At 37.3% G+C, this 18,753-nt stretch overlaps 1 protein-coding gene across 4 annotated transcripts in view; it reads right to left on the reverse strand.

The window, feature by feature from the left end:
* Positions 1–18,753, reverse strand: part of LOC124409494 (probable nuclear hormone receptor HR3) — a 142,282-nt gene that overhangs the window by 10,679 nt on the left and 112,850 nt on the right. For 2 of the 4 annotated variants that reach the window (XM_046887132.1, XM_046887129.1), the window contains exons 1-2: positions 15,204–15,731; positions 10,400–10,627 (exon numbers count right to left, since the gene is read on the reverse strand). In XM_046887132.1, coding sequence (XP_046743088.1) covers positions 10,400–10,627; positions 15,204–15,378 — 403 coding nt within the window. In that variant the 5' untranslated portion in view covers positions 15,379–15,731. Of the gene's footprint in view, positions 1–10,399; positions 10,628–15,203; positions 15,732–18,753 lie in introns of those variants that run through there. The other 2 variants (XM_046887131.1, XM_046887130.1) reach the window with 1 other exon arrangement.

The following is an 18,753-nucleotide window of genomic DNA, read 5'->3' on the forward strand; positions in this document are numbered from 1 at the left end:
CGTATACCGAGCATAATGCGTAACCATGCGTATCCCGCCGGTCGGCCAACGATGCATGTACTTTCTGGATCTATATATAGCGCGTGTAACGCGGAGCGTATTGTATATACATATACGTATAGTACGTGGTTTATCACGTTCAGCGTATGTTGCGAGTCGTCGCGACGCCAACCTGGAGTCGTGATTGCCGCAGCGTCGCGATGCAGGGGCGGAGGCGAAAGCTCATTCGTCCCGATTAATTCGCATACGAATCGCGGTTAATGTAGGCCGAATTGCCAGAGTCATCCACGGCAGCTAGTAATTCCGTTGTACGCAGACTTTCGCGTCGCTGATTCGCGACCGACTGCAGATATTAAAAAAGAAACGCATTTTTTCGAAAATGAAAAATTTTCGAGATAATCTATTGGCATTGAAATCAGATCAACATATATGCACAATCAATACGTGCAATATGCATATGGAGTACCAATCACGGGGGGAAATATCCACAAATATTTTATATCAGGATGTTGAATTCTTCTACATATCCTGCAATTTTTATGTCGAAGCCGATATCACACACATTTTCGCTCTGTTTCAGGTTTTGTACATTCATGACAATTCTCTTAAATATAGCAGACGATAAAAATGGACACAGTGAAAATTTCAAATTTGTGTTATTTCATTAAAATTAATTTTGTGTTGCAATCTGGTGCGCTCCGGCAAAAAGAAGAGTCAAAAATTACTGATCACTAACCTTGGGCAACTCAGGCTCTGAAAATGACTTCAGATTAGGGTTCAGGCTTAAAAAACGAAAACAATATCATCCATGATACGGTCAATGAAATTTGCAGTTCTTTTTTTGGCCTGTCATTGACTCAAGTTGACTTACATTCTCAAGTAGTAGGTACATATATAGAAGTGTCACGAACAAACTTAACGCAGAGCGCGAAGGGAGCATTTAGTTTTCAGATTTACCACACTATTCCCTCGCACCAAATGAATCGCAGAGAATGACTAGCTTCATTACCTTAAAAACATTCGTGCAATGAAGTTTCATCTACAACGAAACGCGATGGACAGTTCTGAGGCTGCGGTTTCCGAAATTGAAGCAGTTCTGAAGAGAAATTACTTTTTCCTGAGCAGTAAAAAGATCATGTCGCACCGAGTGGTTGAGTTTCAGAAAATCAGTGAGGTCAGTGACGTACAAGCAAACGAAACGTACTTATGTCAACACATGTGAGCTCACGCACCTACGCAGCGGCGGGAGGGGAGGAGGGGGGCACGCGTTTTATCGCGGAGTTTGCGGAAGTGAAAAGAGTTGAGGCTTGCGGTAAGAACTTTCTGCAGTAACAGTATACAAACGCTGCGGAAACTTCGGTTTTTCATGATGTAGGGTGTAGCCACTGATACGAAGCAGCGGTTCTTTTTTTCATTCTGTAGCAGTAAAATCACTGCAATAAAAGTAAAGATGTACAGATCGATACGCGTAAGATGAAGCAGGGAGAGCAACCAAGCAACGTAAATAACAGAACAACCATTTTTTGGTTTCCGATAATAAATACCTGTCAATGAAACCAGATGACAGTTTTAGATTGTAATTTTCTGTGTAAGCATTGTCTTTGTTTTGTTCAGTTGTTGCCTGCGCTGCACTGACGCGTGACGGAGATGGTCGTTGACGTAAGAGTTGGTGACAATATATGTGTGTGATAGCCGAGAAATTTTGGAAAAAAAAGAAGGGAAACGTGGGTTTTTCGTTGCATTTCTCGCCCTCTTTTTCACAGCAAAGGACCGGAATGAATGATGATGTGATGTGCTGCTGCACACTAGATGTATCTGCAGGGTAATTTAAAGTGTAATGAAAACAATTGGGGATTGCGAATCGCGCTCGCGTCACGCTATTAGTTCAAGTGTAATACAGCGATCCTCTTCTACATATATATATATATATATATATATATATATATATATATATTATATGTATACCCGTACGGTAGTCGAGTAGGTATCGCAATTCGGCGAAGCGGTTGCAGATTAGCGCGTAAAGATGTCGCTACCGATTCGGGTTCAAGGAACTGTGCAAATATATACATGTATACATAATGTGTAACATTGTTATATTGTAGCTGCTACACTCGAGGGGTCGACGAGGACTTTGACTTGGTTGATCGGAGGAGGGGAAAGAGGAACGAGCGCTAGATTTTTATCCAAGCGTTGTTAACTGTCAACGCCCTCCGGCCTCTTCTTCGCCGCGGAAATTCTTCACTGCCAATTTATTGGCCGCGGTAAAATGATCGACGGCAAAATGTTACGGAGAGGGTGAGAGAGACGAGACAACCCGAGGGAGACGGGGATCGCGGAACACTCCATCATACTTTGGGGCGAAGCCATGCCAGGGCATCGAACCACTCATGCAACGCACTCAGGGCTGGCTGGCATTTTTCTATTGCGATTCAAATTTCCAAGAAGAAGGAAAAATAGAAGGAAGGATGGAAATAGGGTGCGACAAAAAAATGGCGTAGAGACATAACTCGTCTGTAGAATTGTATGGCTTATTAAAACTTGTCTATAACTAATAGTGACTCAGTCGTTGCCTCTCTACCCGAAGTACCTTGTTTGTCTCAAATTTTATCCTGATATTCGAAGTATCGTTGTTGCAAAATTTTTCGAAAATTTCTAAAAGCACTTCAATATACGATTATATTTATGTAAACAATGGGGCAATCTGGAAAATACAAATTTTATGCTGCACTGAAGTCAAAGTAAGAATAAAGAGCAGATACGAAGGTGAGTGACAACGCAGGGATACTCAAATCACTTCACTATCTCCCTCGCGTTTACGAATCTTTTCCCAATTAAAAGACTCGGAGCTCGAAGAACCAAATCGGTTTCGTAAGGTGTCGCAAGAAGCCCTGAGCAGCCAATTTGTGAGCTTCTGTGTATCGGATACGTAAGCTGACATTGTACCTCGCATTGTACACCTAACGCACGTGTGCATGTGTGTGTGTGTGTGTGTGACACGTAACTGCGTGTAGAAGAAAATGGAGAAGTACACTCGTCGTCGAATGCTAGGCAAATTAGAAACATGTAACTGGAGATCATCGTAGGGTAATTTGTCATGAAAAGACATGAATAAGATTCTTTAAAAAAACTCTGACAATACAGTAAAATAGTAATATTCTTCGATTTGCAGTAGACTTGAGAAAACTGTGAAAAACAATAATTACGACCCCTTAACATGTAAAGATAAATTGAAAACTTGAATTTGAAAATTGAACTTCAAAATTGCCAAACAGAAAGATTTTTGACTCTTGGAATATTATGAAAATTTTATACGAAAATTCATCTCTACGATCACAACAAATCTCACAGTAAAGGAATATAGATTTATACAATCGTTATAAGTTGAAAGCTTTCGCAGCAGTTCTACAGTTTTCGGCCAACTGCGAACTTTAAAAATATAACAATCAGAGAGTCGCGTGTCGTAATTCATATTCGCAAAAAATATATTTGTGCGACTTTTCACACCTTCAAAATCACGTCCGTCACAACAGAATCGCCTTCATACATCCGTCAACCACACGTGGTTATTTATAAAAGCCATGCGATTGATCGATTGATTGAAAAAGCAGCGAATCAAAATCTAAGATCAATCGATTGATTACGCATTCCTATAAATATTTGTATATCCTTCTCGGAGGAAAACCTCCTCTCCATGCACACACAAATTGAGGAATAGATCGTCGAGTGTCGTCGCGTCGTCGTCAAGTTGTTTCGCTGATAGTGGAGAAGACGTGGGGTGCAGCGGGAACTGAACCGAGAGGGGGAAGCAGTGATAAAAGGTCGTGCACCCCGAGTGGTGCGCGTGCCAGGGCTAATGGCGTTCTATAGCCTCCGAAGTCTTTACGGTTGCGCCTTTGCACGTAGGTGAAGGCGTTACACCTCCACGCAGCTTGTACCCACGTATAATGCGTTTGATATCAAGTCAAGACGCGTAGCTGTACATTCGTCTCGCGCATGCGTGTTGTACCAACATACAATTTTTACCGCAATTGTACGATTAGATAAATACGAGTCCGAATAACTTCTTTATCACTTATGTGCGTATGAGAAACAATTAAGTGGGTTTCTGATATGCGAAATGAAAATTCTGGGATTCGTCACGATTGAAAGTCTTACACTTTTTTTTTCTGATAACGGTGTCTTCTACCTGGAGGATCGACTCTGTCGGTACATAACGCGTCGGTTGGGTCTACTTCCGGCTATTGATATTCCGTGATTGATTTTAGACATTTGTGTCTCTCACGGAGAAGTCTTGCTGGCTATGAAAGCCGTGTCGTCGTTCGTCGCTGACCTTTTTCATACAGCTTTTTCCAAGGAGCGGATATTACTATGGAACGGTTCAGATTTCACGAAGAAATTTTCCACACTGTGTTTGCGACAAAAAAGAAAAAAACTACACTATATCTTTGAGTTTTTACAAGTTCTGCCGTTCAATCCATTATAGGTGAAAAATTAATTTGGTTAGAAGTTTGAAAATTCTACTAGAGATTTTATGAAATTTTAAAGCGTCGGTTGTAACTATACCGCAGAGAATGCCAGAAATTGAACTAACCTACCTCAAGGTAACCCAAGTAAACGCGGTTCACGACGTCGCCAATTTTTCGCTTCATGTTTTATATATTATAGTAAGTCATCCACATCCTGTAAACGTTACAGTAGTCTGCAATTCTCAGAATCGTGTAGGAACGAACACGGTTCTAAATTACAATTGAAAAGTACTTATTTATTACTTACGCAGTACTCGTTCAAAAAAAGAAACCCACAAAAACCACTTTTGCACGTCGATTATAAATCGTAGTGTAATTTAAACTTGTGATCTTCGTCTTATTTAGCTGAAAGGTATATATCCTTTGTTTCTGAGAGTGGAAAACACGGAGGATGTTATTCGATAAGAGTGTTTCCGGCACTGCGCAATTTGTTGGCTGGTGAATTTCCGGATGTAAATTATACACGCGTGTATTCTGGATGCCGCCGGCACATTATTGTTGGGAAAGAATTGATCGGATTATAGCTGTACGTAACAAACGTGTGGAAGCTTACATTTCATTTTCTTTCCAAAAAATGAGTTCACGTGGTTCGCGTGATATTTCATTTACACACGCACACAGGCTATGCTGCAGGACGCGACGACTGCCGAGGAGATTCTTGCGTGAGAAAAATACAAAGATTTCTTTTATCGTTCAAACCGCTATCCAGTTCGCTTCCTGGGCTGTTTTAATACCACTCGGGTTGCGTGCGAAGCCTCTTTTTTATTATTCACAGTTCGTTCAGGGGCTAGCTTGAATAATTATTCTATTATATGGTAAGGACGGATTTTCAAACATGCCGATCAAATTTAAAGAAATTTACTATCAATCAATTCCAGTTTTTCAAACAACGCATTCGTCGAGAGATTTTATATTCGAAAAATCAGCTTCAACGAAACTCGTGAACCTTCTACATACGTTTACGTCAGTTCTTTGCCTTTCTTATGTTACTTTCGTCCAACTTTTTTATTCGGAAATAATAAATAGAAGTAATTATTCCAAGAAGAAACTAATACGTTTACTCGAAGACTTGGTTTTCCCATTGGCAACACCTAATTAGTCAACTCGTATCGCTGCAGTTTGAGTTTGCATTGGTATTTCTTTAATAAAAAACCGACTTGGTGCTTCCGGGAAACGGAGAGAATTTATAGTCCTCTCATTTTACGCTGAATAATCAAAATTCCAGGATATTTTCAGATTTTCCAGAACATAAGACTTAGTTTTCCGTAAAATTTACCCATTTTTTCTAGGTTACTGAAACCTAAATCGGTCAGCTTATTAATTTTATGTTCGGTTCAAATTCAATTCGAATCGAAAAAAAAAATAACATACAAAAAAATTTATTCAAGCCAATTTTTTTTCTCGGTGGAAAAATATTAATGTGTCACCCCAAAAAATTGTTTTTAATCCCCATCATAAAAGAAGACTGATATTTTCAGGTTTTCCAATTGTGTGTGCAGCCTGTTGATCGAATCTAAAGAACCTGTCAAATCCTGTCACGTCAATCGGCATAAAATTAATTTAATTATTAAACTTATAGTAAAAAAAATTTCAACGCCATGCCTGAATTTTTAATGCAAGAAAAATCGTTCAACTTTTCCGCAGGCTGTTTGAAGAACTTGTTTTAAAATATCCTAAACGATTATTATCTCACCGATCGCATATCTCTCTCTCAAAACAGTCTCCAGTAATCATCGTACGGAATTTTTTTTTCACCCTCATTTTATACGGCAGTCTCGAGTTTTTCAGATCGAAAAAATGGCGTAGAGGCAAGTATAATATTATAATTTCCACGCGAAAGCGTGTTCAGTTACTGTTCACGCGTGAGTAGATGGCACCGACGGAAAACCATTAGAACAAACGATAAGGTTTCGCACAGCGAACGAACCTCGTGCTAATCATTGCGCTAATCAAACCGCTGTTACTGTACATACTAGCTAAGCGAACGCGATAAACACCGTCGGTGTCAAGTCGCAGTCTCGCAGTGATGGGTACTCGTACGTTGAATAAGGTAGATGAGATTCAGTCACACTGTTTCCCTTTTACATACGACAAAACTGTACTTTCGTAAACTCGTAAACTAATCGCGGGAGTATGAACGGAGCTTGGAGAGAAATTTCTAGATGTAATATCTTGTAACTGAAAAATCTATCATGTGATACGATTCCTTTTGATTTTATCGTTAATCGCATTATATCTTCACGTGGATTTTCAAATAATTTTTAAACCTTTACTGCTACGATAATTGTTTTCAGGAATTTTGTGGTAACGATGGTAAATCAAATTTTCCTCACTTCTAAATTTCGTAGATCGGTATAATTGATTGAACGAATAGCCATTTATCGCCAAAACGGCGGTTTTTTTTCTTGGAAGGTTTTCAAGTATAACCGTTGATTCGAATGGAGGTTATGTTAATGTGTTTAGCTATTCAGAGTAAAGAACTTTATGCAGGGTTTGACAGTAAGATCCGACTTGTGAAACTCTTCAGCTATTGTAGATACAATACAATCGAATACAATGAATTCTGAAATGCATTGAACACGGATCTTGACGTTTATTTCACGTTACTCAAGAATTTAGAAAACAGTTACGAGATCTTGACTTCGCTAAAACTGAAACAATTTGCATGTGATTAGTGGAGTCATTGCCATCATACTTGGCAGTTACATTTTGAGAAACTTTTACCAGCCACAGCTGGAAGTGTCTGAAATTTTTCCAAATTCTGTAGAACTCGAAACTTCCCTGTGATTTCAAAGATTTCTCTCCCTGTGTTTCATTATGGGTAGAAGAAAAAAACCTCGATAAGGTGGACACTATTCAATTAAATTTAATTCTTCTTATCGTCCTTCTTTTCAGAAATCGCCAGGAAAGTTTACTCAAAAAAAGGATATCGATCATCCGCATGAAGCAGGAAGCCAAAATTCTCTGTACAGTTTATTACATCGATCGGATGCGACGAGGCGCCGCATGTGCCACACATCAGCTGTAGGTATTCAAACTCACAGAACCGCCGATGAAGATTCGTCGTTAAGTGGCATAAATTAAACATGCAAAGATCTCGGCAAAGATAACACAGACGAGAGATTTATTCAAGATTTGACAAAGTTTGCCGAGGTGGTGAGGTAAAATGAAAAAAAACAAAAAAAAAAATTTAAAAAAAAAAGTGCTAAACGAAATAGTGAGAGAAAAGGAAGATTATAAAAACAAAAAGAGAGAAGAAGAACGAGGAAAGATTGGAAAGATTAGGCTGGGGGAAAAAAGGCATTGGCGAAAATCAGGAATCTCGACAAACAGCTGTTACACGCCTCGTGACGTGCGTTCGTGCGTATATATGCGACGTATTATATACCCGGGAAGTTTCGGACTGGCAGAAGTCGTTGGCTCTTGGAATTAGGGGGTTACTCTAGGTTAAGTCAAGTTCAGTCACCTGTGTTCGGATGACTAAACAGTCATCGCATAGCGAGCAACGAACGGATGAACGGGCGTAAAAGAAACGGCATACAACGTGTGTTTTGCCATCTTTCGAACCCGCGCGACAATTTTCTTATTTATTGTTGCTCTTTTATTTATTTATTTATTTATTTGTTTATTTTTTCACATGTTGCCATATTTTTTGCACAACTCCATCCTCTTCCTTCTGATCTGTAATTCCTATTTCGTTTCGTCGCAGGCAGGAGGAATTACAAGTGAGGAGAAGATCACGAGGTATGCCATAAGATAAAAGAGCGGTTAGAGTCTCGAGCCGTTTAACCGTTGCTTTTCGTTGATGCAGACGGCGCTGCGTATCAAAGAGAACTAGAATTAATTGTGTGGCTGAAACCGCTGTGGCAATGAAGATTTATAATAGTTTGGAAGGGATTGGCTATGTTTCTTTTGGCACGGAAAGATGCATCGTCAAGTCGTTGCATTAATACTCGATAAAAACGATGTTTTACTCGGAATACAAAAATGCCGTTCATTTCTTTAGCTTGTAAATTTCAACCGCATTGCGAAGACGGTGAAATTGCGATTTTATACTGGAAATATAATGGCATCAAATTTTTTACCACATTTTTTCGAAACAAGGTTCTTACTAAACTTATTTGAAAAAAAAATCACAAATCAAGCTTTGTCAAGCGAAACCGAAGTTGATTGGATTGAATTTTGAAAAATTGACAACAAAACCCGTGAATTCAAATTACAGAAGTCCATCGATCGGTAATATGTTCAGATTTTAAATTCAGGTATGAAATATTTTCTTTCTTGCAATGCAATTCCGGCCTGCATGGCACTCGCTATTAATCATCTCCGGCAATTCCGGTATAATTATTATTCCAAGGAATTACTTGGATACGGAATGAATTGATAAGCCATTTCAGTGCTTCAGCACAACAAGTAAAAGAATCGATGTTTTATTTTTGTCTATTCGTTGAAAGCCCCTCGGGCGATGAATGTTTCTCTGCGCAATTTTCCCGGTAAAACTTCGTAAAATAGATATCTTATTTTGCGCGAGGATTCTGCAGCGAATCGAAATGCTTTGGGGAAAAATTCCGATGTTAAAATACAAGCAATTTATTTCATATCACACGTCAACATTTAATATTCTAAACTTACGAGAAATGTGTTCGCCGAATATCGTCCGCATTTAGAATTAGGTAATAAACGAATTCGAAATCGCGATTTTCGTGAAACAGTATCGAAATATCTGTGCAAACGGTTTTTGAAACGCGGGTTTTACTGTAAAATCAATTTTAGTCACGATATGACAAGAATATTTTTACCCTTCGAAAACAAAGAAAAAAATGAAGACCCAAAAGTTCAACGATTACATCAAATTATCGGAATATTAAAATAATAATTGACCCAGGGTTGAGGTTTATCGTTCAATGAAAAATACAACCGCATTATAATATCGTCGTCGTTTCAATCTCATTGTACACTATTATTCCAACATCTCGCGTTAAAGTCGCCCGTACACTTAATTTAATTGGTTATTATTATTGTTTGTAAGTATTTAAATCCAACTGTTTATTTTTCTCTCTTAGTTGCAGGTGGTTTCACAACAAATTACTTTTGTCTCAGAGTTCTGCAGACGACACTGCGCGTTCCAACTACTACGTATATTATTATTACATATTATTATCATTATACTGAGACTGATAATTATTTGGTATAACTGTTATGTACAGTCGATCTTTCTTGTTGGGATTCGAAGTTTAGAATTTCGGCAGCCCAGGCCATTGACCAGAAATTATATCACATGTTCCAGGCAGTTGCAAATCTACCTTGAAAAGAAGTCGAGAATCCGTGGAACCGAAAACCCGAGAAACGAACCACCGAACGTATCTTGTAGTGGGTGTATGCATGAGCAGTTCTTCTCGAAAGTTCGTTTTCACGCATGAACGATGAACATCGTCTATATACCTATGTATGGGTATACCTTAACTTACGTAGAGCTCGCGAGGTTTGCGGCACGCTAACGATAGGTAAAATTTTAACGGGGTTCTTTTAAAATTGCTTCGTTTTTGTATATTTTGTATGTAGAATGAGACAAATTTCAATTATTGCGGTCATTAGAAAATTCTAGTAAAATCGATATCGTTATAACAACGGTTTCAAAATAATTAAAATCTGGTGTAAGTAACTATTCAACATGATTCGTTACTGTTGGCAATACTAAATTTTTCGCTGAGAGCTATTGAATTCATTTCTAATTCCTACCTAGATCAATATCTTTTGGCTAGATGGCAAAAAATGAAAATATTTAAAGACGACAAATAGACATTTTTCGCTCAGTTTAGAGACAGGTATAGACACGGAAATCAAGCGATGAATGTGTTTGATGTACTCACCGTCTCTCGACATGCCTAGCCGAAGGCATTTCTGCAATCGACAATACTGGCATCGGTTTCGGTTGACGCGATCGACGACACAGTTTTTGTTCCTCGGGCACTGATAGTTCACCACCGACGACTGCGACCTCCGGAAGAAACCCTTGCATCCCTCGCACGTGATCACACCATAGTGAACCCCGCTGCTTTTGTCGCCGCACACTTTGCACGGGATAATCTCGATTTGGGCTGAAAAAATTTCATACAACGAGCACGTTAATGATAATATACCATAATTGTTGTTCGTGTAGTCATTAGTGTCTGCATCTACATATAATATCCAATTGCATGGAATTTCTGAATTTACAAATTAAAAACAATAAAAAAAAAAAATTGAAACAATGTAACCATTCAGGCAATCTCGCGAAATTAATACCAAATTGTTAAAACAAAGATCTTGAAGTGTGAATTCGCGCTACGAGTCCACGCAAATTACTCTCGAAACATGGAGGATTCTCCCAGGTGAAAAATTGAAGAATGTATAGATACATAACATGTTCGTTGGTCTCTGGTGGCCACTTTGAAGCTCAACGAATCGGTTAAATCGATGTCATGGAAACAAAATCATGTGAAATCACGTGGAATTCATTTTCTATCGAGTTGATAGTCTTACAGCTAAATAGAAATATAGTTTAAGAGATACGAGTTTCTTCCAATTCATTTCTGCTGGACCAAACGAGCGTTTTAAGTACATATATAAATATGTAGTCATACCGGCGAAAGCGATTAAAAAAATAGTCAGCCGAAGGATATGATTTTTTTAACACGCAGTGCGTGTGTTTCTACGTGTCAATCCAATGCATGAAGAAACATTTAAATCTGCATGTGTGCGTGTACATCAGATTGCTACATTCACACGCACCAGTTTCGGTGAAAATATAATATCAACTTCGTCTAACGCTGACAAGTAGATCGAAAGTACATTACATGTATATGTGACTTTACATAGGCTCGATATCAAACATAATATATTCTATATTTAGTCTCGACGATAGCTTTTTTTCATGATTTTATTAGCATATGAGAGATTATAGTAGTAAGTCATAATTGCGATCGTCCAACATATAGATTAGAATATAAACAGTATTCTCTGAGGATCAGTGGAAAGCAAAATTACACGGTTTTTTCACGTTATTTTTAGAATTAGTGATATAAGAAACGGAAAAAAACCATTTAAAAAAGTTTCAGCAACTTTTTTTTGTACCAATGATAATGAACAGTGTTGAAATAGCGTCTCGACTATACGATAGAAATGAATTTGAGAAATTTATCATAATCGGATGGCAAAAGCGCCACAATTTAATCGTTTCAACGTTACAATAATAAAATCTTTTCTCAAATTTCCGCTAACTTTACTTGTGTAATATGAGTTTGCTCTAATGTTATTCTATTCGTTCTTACTGTCTGCCACTCGTGAAATTAACAATCCTGAAGATTCTTTACACATTATCTTATCATTACTATAAACTTTTGCGAATAATGCGCATACATATATATATATATGTATATATATATATAACATACGTATACACGTTTTACGAATAACTATCGCTTACTTTTACATTACAATACAACGTTTGTTAACATTTCAGGCACTTTCACTGTAGATTAGGTCTCGGTGCGATGACCTTACCAAATTCACTTGCAAACGTAAACAAAAAATATAATCAGCTTTCGCTGTACGTAATTTTTCCCGGCAAAATATCAAATCACCGACTCGACACACGGTTACTACACAGGTATGTCTGCAGGAACAGCGTAGGAATCTGCAGTATAAAATATTCCATAAGTCTGTCCTAACGAGATATTTGGTAGCCGATGAGCATCGGATGATTATTTGGTATTAGTTTACTTTGTGAGCACTTAGTGATCACCGAACTTTACTTTTGCTTCGGCACCCAGACGTGGCCATCAAACTGTCAGCAGAGTTAGATGATTTCAAGTCACAAAGTATAATCTTTTTGCCTCATGCATCGTGTCTAAAACATGTGCAGGAACATATATTTTTTTACACATATCTCGTCGGATAATTATTTTCTTAAAATCAAATCCGATTCTCCGACCAACGAAATAAATAAGTTGTATGAATTTTCTAACACATTTATATACTTTGGATAAAGTGCAAATTTTTCAACCCCGAATTCGAAATGGATAATAAACATTTTACAATAAGTTCGTTGATAATTTTTTTTCTTAAATAATACAGCGTCCTTGTTTACAAATGGTCGACAGATTGTAAAACCTAAATTTAGGAACAACCTGAGGTTTAAATGAGAAAGAACAAACAAAGTAAACGGATGAAAGGTGAAAAAGAACGTCGTAGATTTTTCTCGAATCATTGAACCGGTTTCGGTTCACAGCGAAGAAAGGCCTCGCTATTTTTTCCTGTTGCTTTTTATACCAAACTGAGGCTGAATGTTGCAAAATACAGGCTGAGTTTTCTGACAAAGACGCGATTAAAATCCAATACACAATAATAAAAAAAATCGCCCAGAGTTAAAAACTTTACTCCATTTACCCTAACAAATCATTTTCAAAATGAGAGGCGTTTAGTGGGATACAAAATAGTTAGTGTGAAGATTGCTTCATCGATAAATGCATGCAGGTTTCTAATCAATGAACGCGTGATTAAAATAAATAAATTAAAATCGCGAGACGCACGGGCATCGACGTCGATTACTCGCGCAAAAAAGTCGCGATCGAGCAATCTCCGAAGCCTCTTACATACGTGTATCTATATGTATATACATATATACAATATATATATATATATATATAGCGAAACATGGAAGGTTAGTATTCGCGTGAATCAGTTCCCGCGTTCATTGACCCCGGCTCGGTATATAACGTATATCCGAAATTCGATCTGAGACGTGTTTACAAGTATATATACATATGTACGTAGGTGTATACAATGCACGTGTATGTGTGTGTGTATAATCTCGACAGTATATAATTTATGTGGTCGTATATCTAGTTCTAATTTGTAATCAGCTCTATTATAGCTCGCGCGTTATAAGAGAGCATATTATGCATGTATCTATATCGCCTTATCTGAATTCGCGTATATGTATATATACGTTTACAGTGTGTATGCAGCTATAACATGTTGCATAGGTAAAACTAACATGTGTGCGAGCGAAACTTGATCGCGTATAACTCCATTCTCGAAGCCTGCTGTACACCTACCATTGATGAATATCGCTTAGGTAGGGACGATAAGCCGCTCTCTATAATACAGTGGGTGCATGCTCATATCGCGATAAGACGTAAAAAAAAAAACTAAAAAGCAGAAAAAAAAATACAGCATATCGCTATCAGAACGAACCGAGTCGTAATTTTTTCGCGGAAATTTTTTCACGATGACTATTGGATCTTTGAGAGCTGCTTTCTAGCTCGTCACATTTTTGTGTTTCGGACTTTTGTATGTGAGGTATTTATTGTAATAAACAAGTAAACCAAATTTGCGACGGTTGATATTTTTGCGAGGGACGTGAGGTAATATTACAGCATGACGAATAAGTGTTCCTGAATTGATTCGTTCATCTGTACTTATACACATCGATTCTGAGGAATAGTATTCCCATTTTTTCAGAAATTGATTAACAATTTGACCTCGATGTTAAGGAATTTTTAAAGGCGTTCGTCGCCATTTAACGCTTGATTTTTAAGCTAATTTTGAATAGCTGATGTTGATATGCGAACATTTTCAAATAACCAACAATTAAACGGTTGAAAGGTATTTGTTTTACTTTCATCTTTAGCTTTAAAATTTAAAAAATGGCCTACAATTGCGTAGCTTTGATGCACTCACATTTTTCTTGAAACGACATTTTATTAAAAAAGTGCTAAACTTCGATAAAATCAGCCCGTTATTTGGAATTTTGTTAGATATCAGCACGTCTTTGATTTATAACTCTCCGAGTTTAGTCCAGATCTAAATCATCATAGTTCCAAAGCAAAACGTGTATAAAAATAAAATGTATAAAAAATTTCATCAAAATCGTGTTGGAGGTTCAAAAGTTATAGTTATGAAAATGTTGAACACGTCGTTTCGAATAAAATGACAGCACTTAAACAATTATGAACCGTTTACCAAACTTTATAGCTTAAAATGAAGATAGAGCTATCAAATTTCATTCTATAATCGTTGGTTTGTGAAGGGAAACATTCCCGCATCAATACCAGTTATTAAACGTCAACATGAAAATGAATCGCAAAAAATTAATTCACCCTTCTTGATCGCATATAACCAGCTATATTCCAAGTACTTGCATATCGGTAATTTAACCTGAGAATCTTCAACATGTAGGTGCAAATTATTGACATGAATTTTAGAACTATTGTCAATAACTGTTATACCTTAAGGAAACGGGGTGAAATTTATCAGATTGTTCATTCGGCTGCGCATGCGCGAGTTCGATCGTCATTTCGTGCCAGGCTGGCCACCTCAAGCTTCAAAACTGTAAAACGCGACTCACGGAGGTTACGTCGGTCATGCAAATTTGAATAACTGATGAAGTGATTCCGGAGTACTTGGCAAACTCTTCTTGTCAACTAACCGATGTACCGATTTATTATAAGAACACAATTTCAATTCGCCACTCGACGCGGGAGAGTTTGACAGCTTATGCCGCGTTTCAAGTAAGTTGGCACTCCTGCCGCGGTACGAACTCGCTCGCGCATGCGCAGTAATTAAAGACAAGTTTCACCATTTCCTCTGGGTTTGCCGGTGAAAGCAACGAATCTTTACTGCGATTTCTACCTCGTATAGAGTTTGCTTGGGCTCTACGATCGTCCAGAGCGTTGTTCCCGGCATTCCCGCTCGTCTGCGTTGGGGGTGGTCCGACAACGGTGGTCTGTCCCTCGGTGGGTTGAGGACTGGTACTGTCAGCGCCCCACGTGCCGGGGCCGCCGTATACTGAGAGGTTGTTCTCCATTTACGCCGTATCACGATATCATCCCTGTATTTTGATTTTTCACGAAGGTGTCGCGAACTTTCCTCATTCAGCATATTAAGCCATTCACCGCGACACAACCGCCGATTCACTGTATATCCCGTAAACACCGCCGATCGTTGATCCTCCCTTCAGTTTCACCAATTTTCCCACGTCAATTTCGATATACTCAAAGATTATTTTCCTTGATACGATAAGCAGGACAGATGCAAGATATTTCTCACTATCTCTCGATGGATTCTGAAAATAACAGCCCACCCCGCTCTCGTTCAAAGAGCGTTGATTTATGTGAGCTTCGTTAGTCGTTTGGCGGTGATTATCTTTTCTCTTATTTATTATTTTCAGATATATATCTCTTTACCCGAATTTAATCGCGTCGTCGGTCTTTTGTGTAAATAATATTTAAGTGGTATACCCCCTGCGGCGTTATGTACTACCGGGTACACTTGATACATATATATATATATATATATATATAATATACACGTATTTTTGTATACATATATATATATTTGTATATATATATATATATGTATATGTTAATAGAGGTATGCGTATACTATCGTGTGTATAAAGTAAGCTATTAGTGTACCTATATTCATCAAAACGCGATACTGTAAAAAAAGCAGCAATGTTATAAAAGTGTATCTGATATTTTTTTTTTTTCTCATACAGCCACGAACCCGAGTGTATGGATCATATAACGTATATACGTGTAACAAATTCCCCCCGACGGTTACGCGTCGAGCGATAAAAATAAAGACAGCACTCGACTTATATATTTTATATATATATGTATATGCACGTCTATACATACAATTATCAAGTTTGGCTCTGAACTCTGTGTAGGAGAAAAGAAAGTCGCGTAAAAATTTCTAACCGCGTCAATTATTACTGCTCGTTTTTGTTTGTTTTTTTTTCTCTCTTCATAATCGGTTTCTTTCAAAATAACTCGGTCTTTGACAGCTGGCAGAGCTCTCGCGAACGTTGGAAAATAGTTTTTCTTTATATACCTGAATATATATGCCAGTAATTTACATAATATTTACTTGAAAGTATACTAACAACAGACCTTCCACTCATTTTCAGTTTCAAGAAAGTATAATTGAGTCGCTCAAATGAATGTGACAATAAAAGTAACTATATATTATATATGTTACAGAGACCAGGTCAGGTTCCAAAGATTTTTGTAGAAGTTAGAGTTACCGTGAGAAGAACTTCGAAGACGGTGGATAATTATTATCCAGACAAATAATGATAATAAATAAATTTCAAAATTTACGGCCTTTTTAATACAACCGTCTTGATTCTCTATATATTTCTTCTTCTTTTTTTTTTTGCAATACAAAAGAAATTTATTCCATAATTTTACGATGCAGAAATATTTCAGGGAATCACTTCTTGAAAAATACTATAGACTTTAACAATGATCTTCAGTTATTTCTTGAAAAATAAAATGATTCAAATCGCATTAATTGCCTACAATACTTCGATGGAAAGCCTGTAATAAAGCTGAATTCTAGAATGAAAAAAATATTTAGAAATCATTCGATACGTTATTTGACTTTATGTTGCGTATGCATATACATACATATACATATATAGGTTTAATTTTATGCGTAAAACTAGTTTCGGATTAAGCAATTGAGAATTGTATACGATGCTGTTACAGGATTATAAGATAATTATTTTTATGTACGGATCGATTGTAAATGTTCTCAATAAAAAAAAAATAAATTAATTAAATAACGACAAAATCACAGACCTTTCCAGGACCCGTGACGTGCCAATGATGCCCGTTATATTTTTTAAATTCTGTTCGTTCTGTTATTTATTATGTTCGAGTTCCTTTTTTCATAAATTCCTTGCACAAGTGGTGCAGACGGATCACGTACACGTAGTTTAGATCTGAGGAAAGAAGTTTGCAAACGACAAGACCAAGTGGCGTTTTGTCCAATTCGAAACGCTTACAATTAGCCACTTATCATAAGTAAACGAATTTCATTACTATTGATAAATACTCAGCAATTATTATATTTATCTAGTCTCTTTTTTTATGTATACAATAATAACGTTTGTTAAAACACAATACCACGGATATTTTTTCAACTATACGTTTGTACCTTGTTTTAGATAAAATTTGATAGCAATTTATAACGCAAAGTACGTCTAATATCTGTGTAATACGAATACAATCAAATGTATTCAGTCAATTTTTATATCTCGATCGAATAGAGCGATGAGTTTTACAGCTCGGAACGGTAGCCGAGAAAATGAAAAGTTATGGTGAGAAAAAAAAAAATTTTTAATAAACAAAGAACGAAAATTCCCCACGGTTTATAATAATATCGTATATTAACACTAACACGCCACGCGTGTTAAAATGAATCGTTAAACGGCCGAGGAATGGACGCGAGTCGTGCAGCTAATATTCGAAAAGACCGTAAAACTAGTACGTAGGTATAATCCAAGGATTAGAGAGTCGAATCCTCAACGATTACCGCGAGGTATATACTTATGTATAAATAAAGAATACGTATAGATTTCCGCTCTAAAACCCGCTTCATTTTTGAGCAAAACTACCCAAGCCTGTGAATTCCCTGAGATTTTCTGTCGGTTATTTAGAAAAAAAAAAAAAAAACAAAAAAAAAAATGAAACGTGATTTAGATTTATAATATTCAAACATCGACGAAATCAACGCGCGAACGAGATTTTATTGAAGACGAAGAAGTCTGTACTGTGTGTGCAAATAAGAACGATGTACAAGACTGTTACAATTTAGAGCGATTAGTATACTAGTGCAGCGTGCCCAGCTGATAAAGGAAGACGGAAATTCGATCAACACCTCTTGGGAAAATACTATGTATAGTATACATGTGTACTTGTTAATATAATATAATTCCAATCAATGTTCACGACGCAGTATTAGGAACGAAGAAACGACCTGGCCTACACACGGAACGCGATGATGCAGAAACGTTTCCTGGTTTTTTCAGAAATCAGAAATTGGGTCGGGGTCGGATCGGAAATTTGGTGGAAAAAGATATACGCGGTAAATTGCTTGGCGTCATACAATGTGTATATGTATATATACGGTAATTACAATATGTTATAACGGCAAATTGCATTTTTTCTCGATGCGTAGGTATACCTATTCCGTCGTCCGGTAATTCCCTTTTGGTTATCTATATCACTAATGATATTACGAAGAAAATAACACGAAAGCGATGCATGTATTCATATATATGTATGTACATAGATATATGTTGTTAGAGAAGAGACGGGTCCATGATCGACCCACTTTAGGAAAGCGCACGTGCCGCAGCTACTAGACTGCAGATGTATCCATACACGAT

Source organism: Diprion similis, chromosome 8 (genome assembly GCF_021155765.1).
Source record: "Diprion similis isolate iyDipSimi1 chromosome 8, iyDipSimi1.1, whole genome shotgun sequence".
Taxonomy (NCBI): Eukaryota; Metazoa; Arthropoda; class Insecta; order Hymenoptera; family Diprionidae; genus Diprion; species Diprion similis.